Genomic DNA, 13,819 nt, shown 5'->3' with positions numbered 1-13,819 from the left:
GTGTGTTAGTAAGGGACAGAGAGGCCATGTCCTGGCAGGTTGTACCTGTGTGTTAGGAAAGGACAGAGAGGCTGTGTCCTGGCAGGTTGTACCTGTCTGTTAGGAAGGGACCGAGAGGCCCATGTCCTGGCAGGTTGTACCTGTGTGTTAGGAAGGGACAGAGACACCGTGTCCTGGCAGGTTGTACCTGTGTGTTAGGAAGGGACCGAGAGGCCCATGTCCTGGCAGGTTGTACCTGTGTGTTAGGAAGGGACGAGAGGCCGTGTCCTGGCAGGGAGGTTGTGAGGGTGTGATGCGTTTTACAGAATTCCAAGTGCAGGACCTACTGCTACTCTGAAAATGAATGTGTTAGTGACTTCCTGTGATGTCATTGGGAATGGATGCCTAGAGAGGGAGCTCCCGAGACTTTTTTATGCATAATATAAATTAAGCAGAGTTTCACTCCATAAAAAAAAAGAACCGGCCCAAAGCTGCAAGAACACATCAGGATGTCGGCAAAGTCTAAACAACCTACAGCGCAGGAGGTTAACCGGTTCTTTGGTGGCTCCCAACAGGCGGCAACTCCGGGCGATCGGGCCCAGGCTAACAAAGAGACGTATACCTCTATACTAAGAGAAAAAGGAATAACATATAGATGGGGGTTCCCATTTAAACTTATAGTGTTCAAAAACAGGAAACAAACCACACTGCGCTACGCGGAGGAGGGAGAGGGATTCCTACATATCCTGGGTATTTCGCCGTCGGAAGATCCCGGCCCATCGCAGACAACTAGAGTACCAAGCCGTACCGGAGACCCCCACGCGCGTCTGAGAGGCTGGCCTCCCTGAATCACCGGGGGCCTAACAGGGGAGATGAGACCGAAGACCGGCCAGGTCAAGAAGGACTCTCTTCCCCCCCCTTTTCCCTCAGAACACCGAAGATCCGATTAAACTTGAAATAAAACATGAAAAATGAAACAAAAACACGTACTTTATGGCCTGTATCGCTCAGTCGGGGCGGCCCGGGACCCTCGTGGAAACGGGCAGACCACGGAGTTATAACTGAGCACCTAACCCCTGAAGATGGACCAACAGCCTGGAGGACGACAGCGGCTACATGGATCAACTCACTAACTTTCCCTTCATGGACAGCCCAGACGGCATCTACGCGGGGAGCGACATTGAGCACGGGGCTGGGAGGGCTGGTTCAAGCTGGGATGTGCCCTGGAAGCATGCGGGGGTTGGGGGCCGGGGGCTGCTTGCTTTGTTGGCTGGCTGGGGGGGGAAGTGGAGGTGGTTTGCCCTGCTGCTGGGGGACCCGACCCTGTACTGGATTTACGGCGGGAGGGCCTGAGGTTCCTCACTGGAGTTCCTTGTGTGCGCCCCCCCCCCCCCTGGATGTGGCACAGGGGGAGAGTCGGCGGTCGCGATTCGCCACCTACATCGAAGATGGCCCATGGAGGAGAACAGAGACACCTGGGGCAGCCCCCTCATGGCCTGCACAGCAGCTGCCCGGTCCTGGCGCCGTGAGGTATGACCAAGTCCGATGCTGTCCCTCTCCCTGCAGTGGGAGACGTGGCCATACTTAAGCCTCAAGCAGGACAAAATAAAGTACTTAAACCTAAAACGATTCTATGTCCAGATCACTGGAGACATATCTCTGAATAGAACTGTTTAGTTTGGCCTGGGCAGCTAAGGGGAGGAGGAGGTGCTGAAGACTAAAGCAGCGCTAAACAGTTTAGCGAGGGATTTACAGGACTGCCCCAAAAATCTAGGTCGTGGTCCGAAGTGACGGACACAGCATTGTTGGGGATATGTGTTTTTTGTGATACATAAAGGTAGGGCTGTTAGCCTGATATGCTATAAGGCTTTTTTAAATCAACAAGTTAAACTATGTCAACAGCTATTGGAAGCTAAGGTTTTACAGTAGAACACGGTTTTACCAGGTATTGCGCTCCCTCCACCCCCTTCTGCCCCCTCCCCCTACTTCCACCCCACCCCCCTCCCCCTTTTCTCCCATCCTCCTCTCTGTCCCACTATCCCCCCCGCCCCACTATCCCCCCCTCTCCCTCCCATGTGCTCCCCCCCGCCCCCACACGTACTCCCTAGAGGCGCGCTCCCGCCCCTCCTCTCCTTACCCAGGCAGGGAATGCTTAAGGTACATTATAGAGAGATAATGCACCTGATGTTTATGGTACTGTTCTGTCTTATTACCAGCTTTGGGACTGAGAGGGGATGTAGGGATCAATGGGGAATCTAGGTCGTGGTCCGAACTGACGGACAGAGCATTGTTGGGATATGTGTTTTTTGTAATACATGATGGTAGGGCTGTTAGACCGATATGCTATAAGGCTTTTTGCAATGAACAAGTTAAAGTATGTTAACGGCTATTTGAAGCTAAGGCCGCGCCTAGAGTGCCAAAGTTATATTTCGCCGGGCGGCGGCGTTGCAGGTTTCCGGGCATTTGATTGGTTCAAGGGCCGTCACATGAGACGACAGCCCTTGAAAAATCAAATTTTGCTGGCTACCAGTTTTCGCAACGGCGACGTCGCATTGTCGCCGTCGCGCTTACTATAAGCGCACGTGGCGGCGGGAATGCATTTGTTTTCGGGTGACGTTGCGTCGCCGACACTAAGCGCGGCCTAAGGTTCTACAGTTGAAGATACAGAACACATTTTTTTCAATTACTGCGCCCACCCTTCTCCCCCCCCCTACTCTCCCTTTCTTCCCCCAACCCTCCCCATCACCCTCCTCCCCTCTTCTCCTCCACACAGGAAATGTTTTATGGTTACTATTTAGAAACTGCACTTGGTGTAAAATGACTTTTACAATACTTCTCGGCTAAGAAGCTAAGAGGGAAGACTTGGGACCAGTCTGGTCTGGTAAATCCTTGCTCAGCCTAGAAGGTTAATCTCGGAGCTCCTGTGGGGAGATTCGCAAGGAGCTCAAGGGATGAAAAAGGGTTGCTTGCATTACAGGACCCATGCTGTCTGTACCTGTAAAGAACCTATCTTGTCCCCTCCCGCCTCCCTCACCCTGACCCGATTGAAAGTAAACTCCCCTTTCCAGGCGCGCGTGCGTAGACTTAGGGTACATGATAGAAAGTCAGGGCGACACTAAAATCCTAAAGGCTTGCTAGAATTTAAAGAACCAAGCACATTAAAAAAATAAAAAAAAATAAGGGCCACTAAACCACTAAGCCTGAAAGAGGCCTCATTTAATTATAAAAGGAAACAAACAGTTGAAATCTATATGAATAGTTTCACACCTTATATAGGATATGGGGGTCTCGTACATCGTGTTCTTCTCTGGAATCCAGCCCCCTGGGATCAGGGAGGTCTCCCATGGGCAGAAAGCACATTCCGCTAGTCACAGTACTGTCTGGCATTAAAGTTTTTGGGTGTGTCTCACACCCCATCCCCGCTATCCCCCAACCTAAGTCACCCCCCTTAAACTGTGCTGACAAGCTCTTCCCCTTCTAATCCCATCCCGCCACCCGTGTTACCAAGTCTCTTAAAATCTGGAATACCTAACCACTCGGCCACACGCCAAGCTCGCTTCAGTCAAGTAGACCACACTAGAGCCTACCCCAAAACAGAAGGGGCCCAAGCGATACAATCTCCAACACTACTATCGAATGGCTAATCCACTATTAGTCAAGTTTGTGTCACTTAACGTAAAAGGCCTCCACCGCAATAGAAAGCGAAGATTAGCTCTTCAAGAGCTTAAAAGAATTAAGAGACATAATTTTCCTCCAAGAAACTCCCTTTAACACACAGGAATCACCTAAAACATTTAAGAAATGCTTCCCAACGGCCTATTCTTCATCCTCCCGTAGTAAAAAAAGAGGAGTAGCTATCCTTATCAAACAAAATGTACAATTTAAGACCAGTCAAAGTAATTTCAGACCCGGAGGGCAGATCCTTGGTGGTGCATGGGACCCTAGCAGGATCAGCATTAACGCTCAACAATGTCTATGCCCCAAACGATGGCCAGGCAGAATTTCTAAGAGAGGACATTGAGGCAATCAACCTCCAATACTTGCCCTCCCTAATCCTTGGTGGCGACTTGAATATGGTTATTTCCCCGAACAGGTGGCCAAGCGCACCTAAAACTAATTGACAAGACTTCAAAAAAATGTAGAGATTTGCTGAAGGAGTTCTCTCTAATCGACACATTGAGGGCAGAGCAGCAGGGTCAGAAGGATTTTACTTTTTTTTCTAACAGCAAACTAAGATAGGACCAATCAAGTGGTCAGATCACGCCCCAGTCGAGATGTCTTTTACCCCCCTTCTTCAGAAGAAATACCTTCCACTGGAGGCTCAACGAATCATTATTAAATCATAAAGAAACAACTGATAAAATTAAGGCCGCACTAACTGACTATTTCTCAATAAATAAAGGCTCGGTGGATGCTCCTTCAATGCTGTGGGAAGCACATAAGGCCACAATTAGGGGAGTATTCATCTCGGTGGCCTCCCATAGAAAAAGACTCAAACAAAAAACGCATAACGACCTAACAGACAAAATAATACAACTAGAACAAAAACACAAATCCAACCCCTCCAAATCACATTTTAAGGCTCTCGGAAACCAGGCTAGAACTAAAAAAGCATCAGATAATACCAGAAAAATAATAGATATTAAAGATCATGTACAATATACTGATAAAAAGGCAATTCTACTCAGCCTAGATGCAGAGAAGGCTTTTGACAGGATTAATTGGGTTTTCTTGGACAGAACCATGCAATCCTTCGGATTCTCTGGACTTTTCCTGGAGGGGATTAGGGCGCTTTACCACTCTCCCAGTGCCCAGGGAATAACCCTGAACCTATAATTATAAAAAATGGCACAAGGCAGGGGTGGCCGCTATCCCCCCTTCTATTCGCGCGCTCTCTATAGAGCCATTAGCGGCAACAATCAGACATCATCCGGACATCCGAGAGATAGATATTGGAAGCAGAACATACTGTTCAAGATTTCATTATTCGCAGCCGATGTCATCCTGACACTAGCTAACCCCGTGATCTTGCTACCTAATCTGATGCAGTCTCTGGGAGAATTCGGCAGACTATCAGGATACAAAATAAACAGGGACAAATCCGAGGCCCTGAATCTGTCTCTCCCGGGTCTAGAAATTCAAAGCTTGCAACAAAAATGTAAATTCAAATGGCGAAATGATTCCTTTAAATACTTAGGGGTCAATATCTCCAAACAGTACGAATCCCTATACCAGGACAATTACCCAGCCCTATTTGGGAAAATAAAAAATGGCTTATTGGACTGGAGCGACCACCAGATCTCTTGGTTTGGAAGAATTACTTCTGTAAAAATGAACGTACTCCCTAGACTACTGTACCACTTCCAAACTCTTCCAATCAATATCCCAAAAAGGGAACTGAGAATAATGCAAAATCACATTTTTAGATTTATTTGGCAGGGAAAGAGACCCAGAATCCCTAGATCGGTCTTGCTAGACTCTAAGTCAAAGGGAGGAATGGCAGTTCCAGACATAGTTAGATACTACCACGCAGCCTAGCTATGCCAGATAGTGTGGAACGTGGATCCAGTCAAGTATTGTTGGCTGGAAATTGAGTCTACGACCTCAAATTACCGCCCAATACCCGACACGCTATGGCGACAAGAGAAAAAAGAACCAAGGCAGGAAGGATAGGAGTTAGGTCCAAAAAAATCACGTTGAATCTCTGGGCTAAGGTAAAAGAAAAATATAAACTTAGATCCACTGTCTCCCAGCTTCTACCCATTTTTTTACAACCCTGACTTCCCACCGGAATAGGAACGAATCATTTTGATGTGTTAAAAAAAATTAAAAAAATAAGAAGGTTAGGAGACTTTTTCCACAAAGGGAAGCTGTTGAGCCTACAAGAGCTCAAGCAACAACATCAAGCCCCAGATTTACCACCTTTTCAATACTTGCAAATAAGACACTTTCTCCTATCTATCCTAAAGAAATCAGAATTGCCGAAAATCATTAAATTCGAAGCTCTCTGCAAGGATGCAGAGTACAAGAAGGGACTGATAACGAGAACATATGCTTGGATAGAAGCGGCTGGGAACACCCCGGCTCACAGATACATGGTCAAATGGGCCAACGACCTAGGAACTTAAATCGACTGGGAGGACATTTGGGACAATGCCGCCAAAACATCCAGCTGCACAATTACAAAAGAAAACATTTATAAAATAATTTATCAGTGGTACCTAACGCCCTCAAGATTAAAACAGATCTTCCCAGAAACCTCAGACCAATGTTGGAGGGCGTGTGGGCAGGTGGGCAGCATGGTCCACATTTGGTGGGAATGCCCAGCAATACAGAGGTACTGGGGATTGATACAGGAAATCATCAACGCCAATATGGGTCTGACCATCCCACTTGACCCTCTGGTGTACGTTTTAGCCAACCCGACCGAGAAAAACAACTCCCCGAGCAAACGCCTAATCTCACATATCCTGACGGCCGCCAGATGCGCAATAGCGGCAGCCTGGAAGTGCCAGTCACCCCCTTCCAAACAGATGGTCATAAACAGAATAGGGGAAGTAATGCTGACGGAGAGACTCTCAGCCTTCCTCAGAAACACTACCGAAAAGTTTCATAAGACCTGGGATCCATGGCTAGAAGCTCAAATTTAGGAGCGTGTCAGGGTAACAAAGAGAGGAACAGATAAAGAGAAAGAGTTGGAACACCCCCCCCCCCCCCATTTCCGCCCTAAAAGTTGATTTTCTTTGTTATATCTTATTGAGTTATTTTAATGTTTAAATGTATAAAAACAATGTCAGATAGTCACCTCAGGCTGAGGAAGCCCGAGGGGACTAGTTTAGATAAGTGTTATGAATATTGTCATGTAATAACTTTGTTGGAAAAAGAAAAACTCAATAAAAATATTTGTACGAAAATGAATGTGCTGCAATATAAAGTCATACTGAGTATAACTACAACTGAGTGCAAGGCTGCAATATATCAGTACTGTGCATGTCTTGACAGATCCAGCCGTCTAAAGCTACTGTAAATTGATGAACCAGAGAACATTATTGTGCACATCCAATAATTAAATACCTAATTTACCCCATTCTCTGCATATCACACACTCTAATCCTCTGTGCTGCATAGCAGGCCCTAATTCTCTGTGCGGTGTATCACGCCATTGTGCGTTGCACTGTGTTGCTTCCCCCGGCAGTGCAGGGGTTACTGCGCTGCACTGCTGAATAAAATGCGTGTCTGTGCAGAGCGGCCGGAGCGATCAGATTGGATGTGGTCTGGGAATCTCTGGTGCCAGAGACTTAGTGCTGATGACTTTATGTAACAAGGGAGTTTACTTAGTGTCCTAATCCCGCATTAAAACCTTACTGCTCCTCCACATCATAAATCACCGGGCATTTGTATAGATACAGTCAGGGTAAAGAGGTGTCTGATAACTCCGTTCACAAGAGACGTTCGGACAGGACTACAGAGTCATAATTAGTCTTGCTGGCTCGTTCCTGACACTTTTGTAAGCTTCCCAAATATACACTCTGGGCTGCTGTGTTTAATGGTTTGTGGGGATATTTGCAGAGACGGAGAAAGTACATTTCCAGTAAACTCAATCTCTCTTCAGCGGAGTATTGAAGTTTTAGCTTTCAGAGAATGATCTACAAAATGTTTTTTTTTTTTTTTTTAAAGAGCATTTCTGTACAAATATAGAACTTTCCCCCCCACAGAACCCCTCACTCTCATAACGCATCTTTGTGAAATGCTCCAAAATGTTTCCAAATGGAAAAATACCTTCTTTGCTCCGGAGAGAGCAGAATGTTGGTATATCCGTTGTATTTGGAATGATGCATAAACTCAGGCCTAGTGCTTTCATCGGACTGTTTTCACTCCCTCTAATTCCTCCTATTGCTCCATCTCACCGCACCGTAAACCTCCTCCTATTGCTCCACATACCTGTCCCACCCGCCTTGTGATGACTGCTTCTGATTCATTGACATTAAAGCAGCAAAACATGTGAAATCTTATACGGTTTCAAAAAAAAAAATCAGCTCTGTAGTATTAGATAATACTTACTGTATTTTCCTTATTATTATTATTCAACTGTTAATAACATTTTTAATGAGTTTTAAAGCATTCTTTGATTTCTATAGCAGGTTTTCGCACACGTAAGCAGTGCAAGATCTTTGCAACACTTTGTTGCCAATATTACAGCTGTAACAATAGATAATGTTGCCGTAGTAATATAATGATACATTGTAGCTGCTGAGTTAGACTGCGGTCCCAGTGCTCACGGCTGCATGTCTGGTGGCGAGTGCACCCGCTTCAGCCGCGACCTGTGGTCTGTGGTTGAAGAGCAGGAGATCCGAAAAGGGGGGGGGGGCGGGGGCGCGCCCATGACATGACGCAGCTGGTTCGCCCTCATTGGCTGATCTGCCGCCGACAGAAAAGACAAAAATCTTGTCTTTTGGCCAAGGCGCTCACGCATCGCGGCTTGTGCACACACGCCGACTGGGGCCTGCCCCGAAGAGGGTTGTGCCTTGTGTGCGGCACGCACGCCGTAACGTGCACCGCAGCGGCCACTGGAGTCCTGGTCTTACACGGACTGAAGCAGCCTTTAGTTCGGCGCACGATCGGGATTGTTACAGATCCACACTAGCAGGAGCACCAACGATTGCCAGTGTAGGTAAGAATGTAGAATTATGCGTTGCCACATGCTTTACATATACAAATAAGGGGGGGGAGGGGGATGTAATATTGCTGCTTTAAATACCTATATAATAATTACATTGTCACAGCTTATTAATGACAAAAGAACAGTGTGTATTTGATGTACAGAATTGGACGCTCTGTGTTCATATTCTCCTTTATGTGACTATGATATTGTAATGTTTTTATTTTACATTAGACTGTAAGCTCTGCGGGGCAGGGACTGTCTGTGCTATTATTGTTTGTAATCCGAGTCCCTGGCGGCATCTCCCTCTGTATTTCAGATACGAGCGGTAAAGTGTTGAGCAGAAAGGGCTGTATAATCATGTTGAATTAAGTGTGTTAAAGCGCAGAGAGCGCGAAGGAAAGTTTCTACTTAAAACAATGCAATAAGCAGAGCGTGTGAAACGTCGCTGGCAAGTGTTTTTTATGAGCGCCTGCTGGCCTGAGCGCTGGCTCCTGCTCTGCTTTCTGTCCCTGCTGACGGTTATTATATCCTAATGGGGGCAACTTTGTGCTAATGACGCTGCTGTATATAAATTCTTCTTGCACTGAGCAGACACCATAGGGCCACATAAAAATGTTTGCCTTAATTTCCCTGCAAAAAAGGAGCTCAGAAACCAGACCCGGCCTTGTAACGGGTTTTTTAAAGGTGGAGGAACCCAATAAAATTACCAGCCTTGCACAGCATGCGTCTGCTTCCTTTGGTGTTATTGGGAGGTGTAGGTGAGATATTCAGGGGGCTGACAGTGTATGGTGGAGGGAAGTGAAAAACCACCAGGGGTGAATGGCTTTAATGAGACTAATTTGCATTACATGGTGAGCTTCACGCAGACGCACTTCATAACATTAACACTTTTCAGGCTGTCTGCTATGGGAGGGGGGGGCAGGAGGGGTGGGGGCTGTCTGCTATGAGAGGGGGGCAGGAGGGGTGGGGGCTGTCTGCTATGAGAGGGGGAGCCCAGGACAGGTGGGGGCTGTGTGCTATGAGTGGGGGGGGGGGCAGGAGGGGGGGGGGGCTGTCTGCTATGGGAGGGGGACAGGAGGCTGTCTTCTATCTGAGGGTGGCCAGCAGGGTGGGGGCTGTTTGCTATGAGAGGGGGGCAGGAGGGATGGGGGCTGTCTGCTATGAGAGGTGAGGTATGAGAGGTTTGCTATGAGAGGGGGGCAGGAGAGATGGGGGCTGTCTGCTATGGCAGGGGGCCCCCGAGAGTTGGGGTGGTCTGCTATTTGAGGGTGGGGGGCCCAGGAGAGATGTGGGCTATCTGGAGAATCTTGTAAAAGTACTTTGATTAAAAAAAAATAATGCCTCGCAAAAATGAGCAAGCTGCAATGTATAGTGATTCCAACCCAACTTGTGCTATCTAACAATAGCATGTAAAGTAGCTGCAGTGCACAGAGCGTTGCACTGTCTGAAATGGGGGTTCAGTGTTTTGCACTAATAGCTGTAGGGGTAAAAATGTGTAACTTTCCTGTGCATCAATATGACCGTGGGTATAAGTGTAGCGTGAATCAGCAGGTGGAACTCCGTGCTGGGGTCTATTTCAAAATGAACTCCCCTTGCTGGCTATATCTTTAGCAGCTATGTTGGGAGATATCGCAGTATGTATCTCCTGTGTAGCTAGTGATAGTTATGGAAACTCTGAGTATATTCTGAGTTACACTGGCATATGTTGTGTTATCACTTGGAACAATGAAGCTGGTTACATGTCAAGTAGTCTGAAGCCAGAGGAGCCCATCACAAGCATGTCTTATTTTGGATGGCAAAAAGCCTTTACTTGGCTGGATACTGATGGAATTAATCTCCAGAAGATATAAGAGGTGGTTTATACTACATACATTCAATGTAAATCCCTCGCTACGGGGACAGTAAGCTGCTGTTCGGCCTTCATATCCACATTTTACTGGACAGAGCTTTTATATGTTTGCCATTTAATCACCTTTATATATGGTAGGTAGATTTTGTAGGTCAGTGGAACCTGGTGTCTCCCGTGTCACATCCCTGTGACATTACTTGGGGACACTCCTATAAATCCCAGGATCCATTCCAACATAGTGCAGCATTTATTACTTATCATAGCATCATCCTTTGGACGCCTGAGATGGCCCCAAGTTTAATAACGAAACTGGACACTGTCCTCATTTAAAGTCACATATTTCTTATGACGACCACTGAGCGCTTTAGAACATTGAAGCTGTCCGCTCTCTCCCGCGTTACTCAATTCCGTCTCTTCAATGTCTGTTTATTTTTAATAAAACTCAGGACATACCTGGCAAACAGAATATTCTTATCAGTGATTAAAAAAAAAAGGTATTTTAAATAAAATAAATCTGATTACCTTTTGGATTTGTGCAATTCAGACAGGATAATATCAGTGTGTGGTTGTTGTACTTGCGATGGGAACAGTACAAGTTGTGTAGTACGATGCTGCTTTGTGGGCTGAATGTCCTGTTATAAGAAGAGAGCACAAGACCTGGGTGTGTCAAGTCTTTTCCCATGTGACTTTAACCCTAAGGCAATGTGTTTCTGATCCCTCTGGCACTAGGGGGTTACCTCGAGGGGACAGCAGTGAGTGACACGGAGAACTTCCAGCCGATGGCTGACGCTAGTCACTGAGAGGCCGTGTCATCTTTTGTTTAGTCTAGAACAGCCACATCCATTTTGGAGAGGGAGAGTGTGACATGACGGGAGCGGAGACCTACAGTCTTGTTTAGTGCCACATGCAAAGATCATATCACTGCTGTCGGTATTCATTCCATCAGGGATATTGCCTTTGGTACTTGCTGCCTCTGTCCCGGACAGACACACTGGCTCTCTGGTTACATTGTTACCAGTGACCAGGCTGATTAGGTTTAACCTCACAACATGTGGTCAGAATGTAAACATGAAGCTTTAGGTCATTTTTACCACATCCACTGTTCTAAATGTACCCCAAATATTGTTGTAAAATGCCTTCGATGCACTCGGGTTTCGTACAGTACTTTATGTCTGCAGATTACTTTGTAGGATCAGGATTTCTACCTCCTGCTGAACAACCCAAAAAACCTTTAAGGGTTTTTTTTATTTGCCAGGTCGTGTCGCACTATTTCTTACATTATGTGCGTCTCTATTAATATGGCTGCTTCTAACCGCAGCTTGTGCATTACATTGTCACACTTTAACCTGTTCTCTCACAGCCTGGAGTTTGGGAGAATGTCCCCCCTTCCTTACATATTGTCCTTTTTATTTGCAGCTATTCTAAATGTGGACGATTCTGTGGTGGATCTGGAGACCCTGGAAGCTTTGTATGAAAATGTAAGTGCTCCCGGGTTCCAGAGGTAGGATGCAACAAGCGAGAGAGCTGTAATGACACGGAGGGGGTATAGATAGGACAGGCTTGAGCAGAGTATACAGTGCGTATAGGGGTATAGTGAGAGATTAAACTCAACTATAAGGAGGTGCTAAGGAGCGGAGAACCTTAAAAGAGAAGAATAGTTTTATTTTGAGAGTGGAATTTAATAGGGAGCCGGCAGAGTGTTTTCAGGAGAGATGCAGGGACTGCACGAGAATAGAGCACGTTTATTGTCTGTGCAGCATTTGTAATAGACTGAAGGGTAGAAAGCTGGAAGCTAGAGAGGCCAATGAGAACAAGATTGCAGTAGTGCAGACGTGAGAGAACGAGGGGATGCATTAACAGTCGCGGAACAGAGACATGTTTGACTTGATTTAGGTGCGATTATGAGCAGCTCACTCTTTGACATATGGAGTTTAGATGTCTAGTTACCATTCAGGATGAGATTGCTGTGAGAGTTGGAGACCTGGGACTGTACTGCAATGTGAGGTTCGGTGTGGGAGAGATACAGGTGTGTGTCATCTGCATACAGGTGATACTTGAAGCCAAACTAATTAATAAGGTCACTATAGTGAGAAAAGAGGAGATGTCCTAGAACCGAATCTTGGGGTACACCAACAGATGGATCAACAGAGGAAGAAGAGGAGTTGGCAATATTTATTTATTTATAAAATGTTTTACCAGGAAGTAATACATTGAGAGTTACCTCTCGTCTTCAAGTATGTCCTGGGCATAGATAATATGACAAATAATACATGGTTACAAATACAGTTACATAAATGAACAGGGTATACATTATATACAATACATTGCATGCACAGTTAGAGAATATGTATATTATTTATTTATTTATTTATTTATAAAATATTTTACCAGGAAGTAATACATTGAGAGTTACCTCTCGTTTTCAAGTATGTCCTGGGCACAGAGTAAAACAAATAATACATGGTTACAAATACAGTTACATAAATGAACAAGGTATACATTTATATACAAGACATTGCATGCACAGTTAAAGAAAATATATATTATGAGCTTATGAAACAGTTACAGACCAGATTAAAGTGTGAGACAGCCTTAGATTTGAAAGAACTTAAGCTGGTGGTGGATATGAGAGTCTCTGGTAGGTTGTTCCAGTTTTGGGGTGCACGGAAGGAGAAGGAGGAACGTCCGGATACTTTGTTGAGTCTTGGGACCATGAATAGTCTTTTGGAGTCTGATCTCAGGTGATAGGTACTGCATGTGGTAGGGGTGAGGAGCTTGTTCAGGTAGCTGGGTAGCTTGCCCAGAAAGTATTTGAAGGCAAGACAGGAAAGGTGAACTTTGCGCCTAGACTCGAGTGATGACCAATCTAGTTCTTTGAGCATTTCGCAGTGATGTGTGTTGTAGTTGCATTGGAGAACAAAACGACAAATTGAATTGTAGAGGGTGTCAAGTTTGCCAAGGTGGGTTTGGGGTGCCGAGCCATATACTATGTCTCCATAGTCGATAATTGGCATTAGCATCTGCTGTGCAATACGCTTTCTGACCAGCAGGCTTAGGGAGGATTTGTTCCTGTAAAGTACACCTAGTTTGACATAGGTTTTGGATGTCAGGGTATCAATGTGCATTCCGAATATTAAGTGGGAGTCAAACCATAAGCCCAGGTATTTAAAACTAGTAACAGGTGGTGTTAGCGTTGGTTCTGATCTGGAGCTCAGTCACTGGAAGCTTTAAACATTTAGTCTTGGTCCAAAATACCATTGTTACAGTCTTGTCAGTGTTTAAAAACAGTTTGTTTTGGGAAATCCAGTTTTCGGGTCTCAAAAAGTCAG

The 13,819-nt window shown here is 45.7% G+C and overlaps 1 protein-coding gene across 5 annotated transcripts in view; it reads left to right on the top strand.

Moving 5' to 3' along the window:
• Positions 1-13,819, top strand: part of FMN1 (formin 1) — a 194,920-nt gene that overhangs the window by 123,377 nt on the left and 57,724 nt on the right. For all 5 annotated transcript variants that reach the window (XM_075613256.1, XM_075613255.1, XM_075613253.1 and 2 more), the window contains one exon: positions 11,907-11,968. In XM_075613256.1, coding sequence (XP_075469371.1) covers positions 11,907-11,968 — 62 coding nt within the window. The remainder of the gene's footprint in view (positions 1-11,906; positions 11,969-13,819) is intronic.

Source organism: Ascaphus truei, chromosome 9, assembly GCF_040206685.1.
Source record: "Ascaphus truei isolate aAscTru1 chromosome 9, aAscTru1.hap1, whole genome shotgun sequence".
NCBI classification, from domain to species: Eukaryota; Metazoa; Chordata; class Amphibia; order Anura; family Ascaphidae; genus Ascaphus; species Ascaphus truei.
Note: the sequence above shows the minus strand (reverse complement) of the source record. Positions and strands in the feature narration are given on the sequence as shown.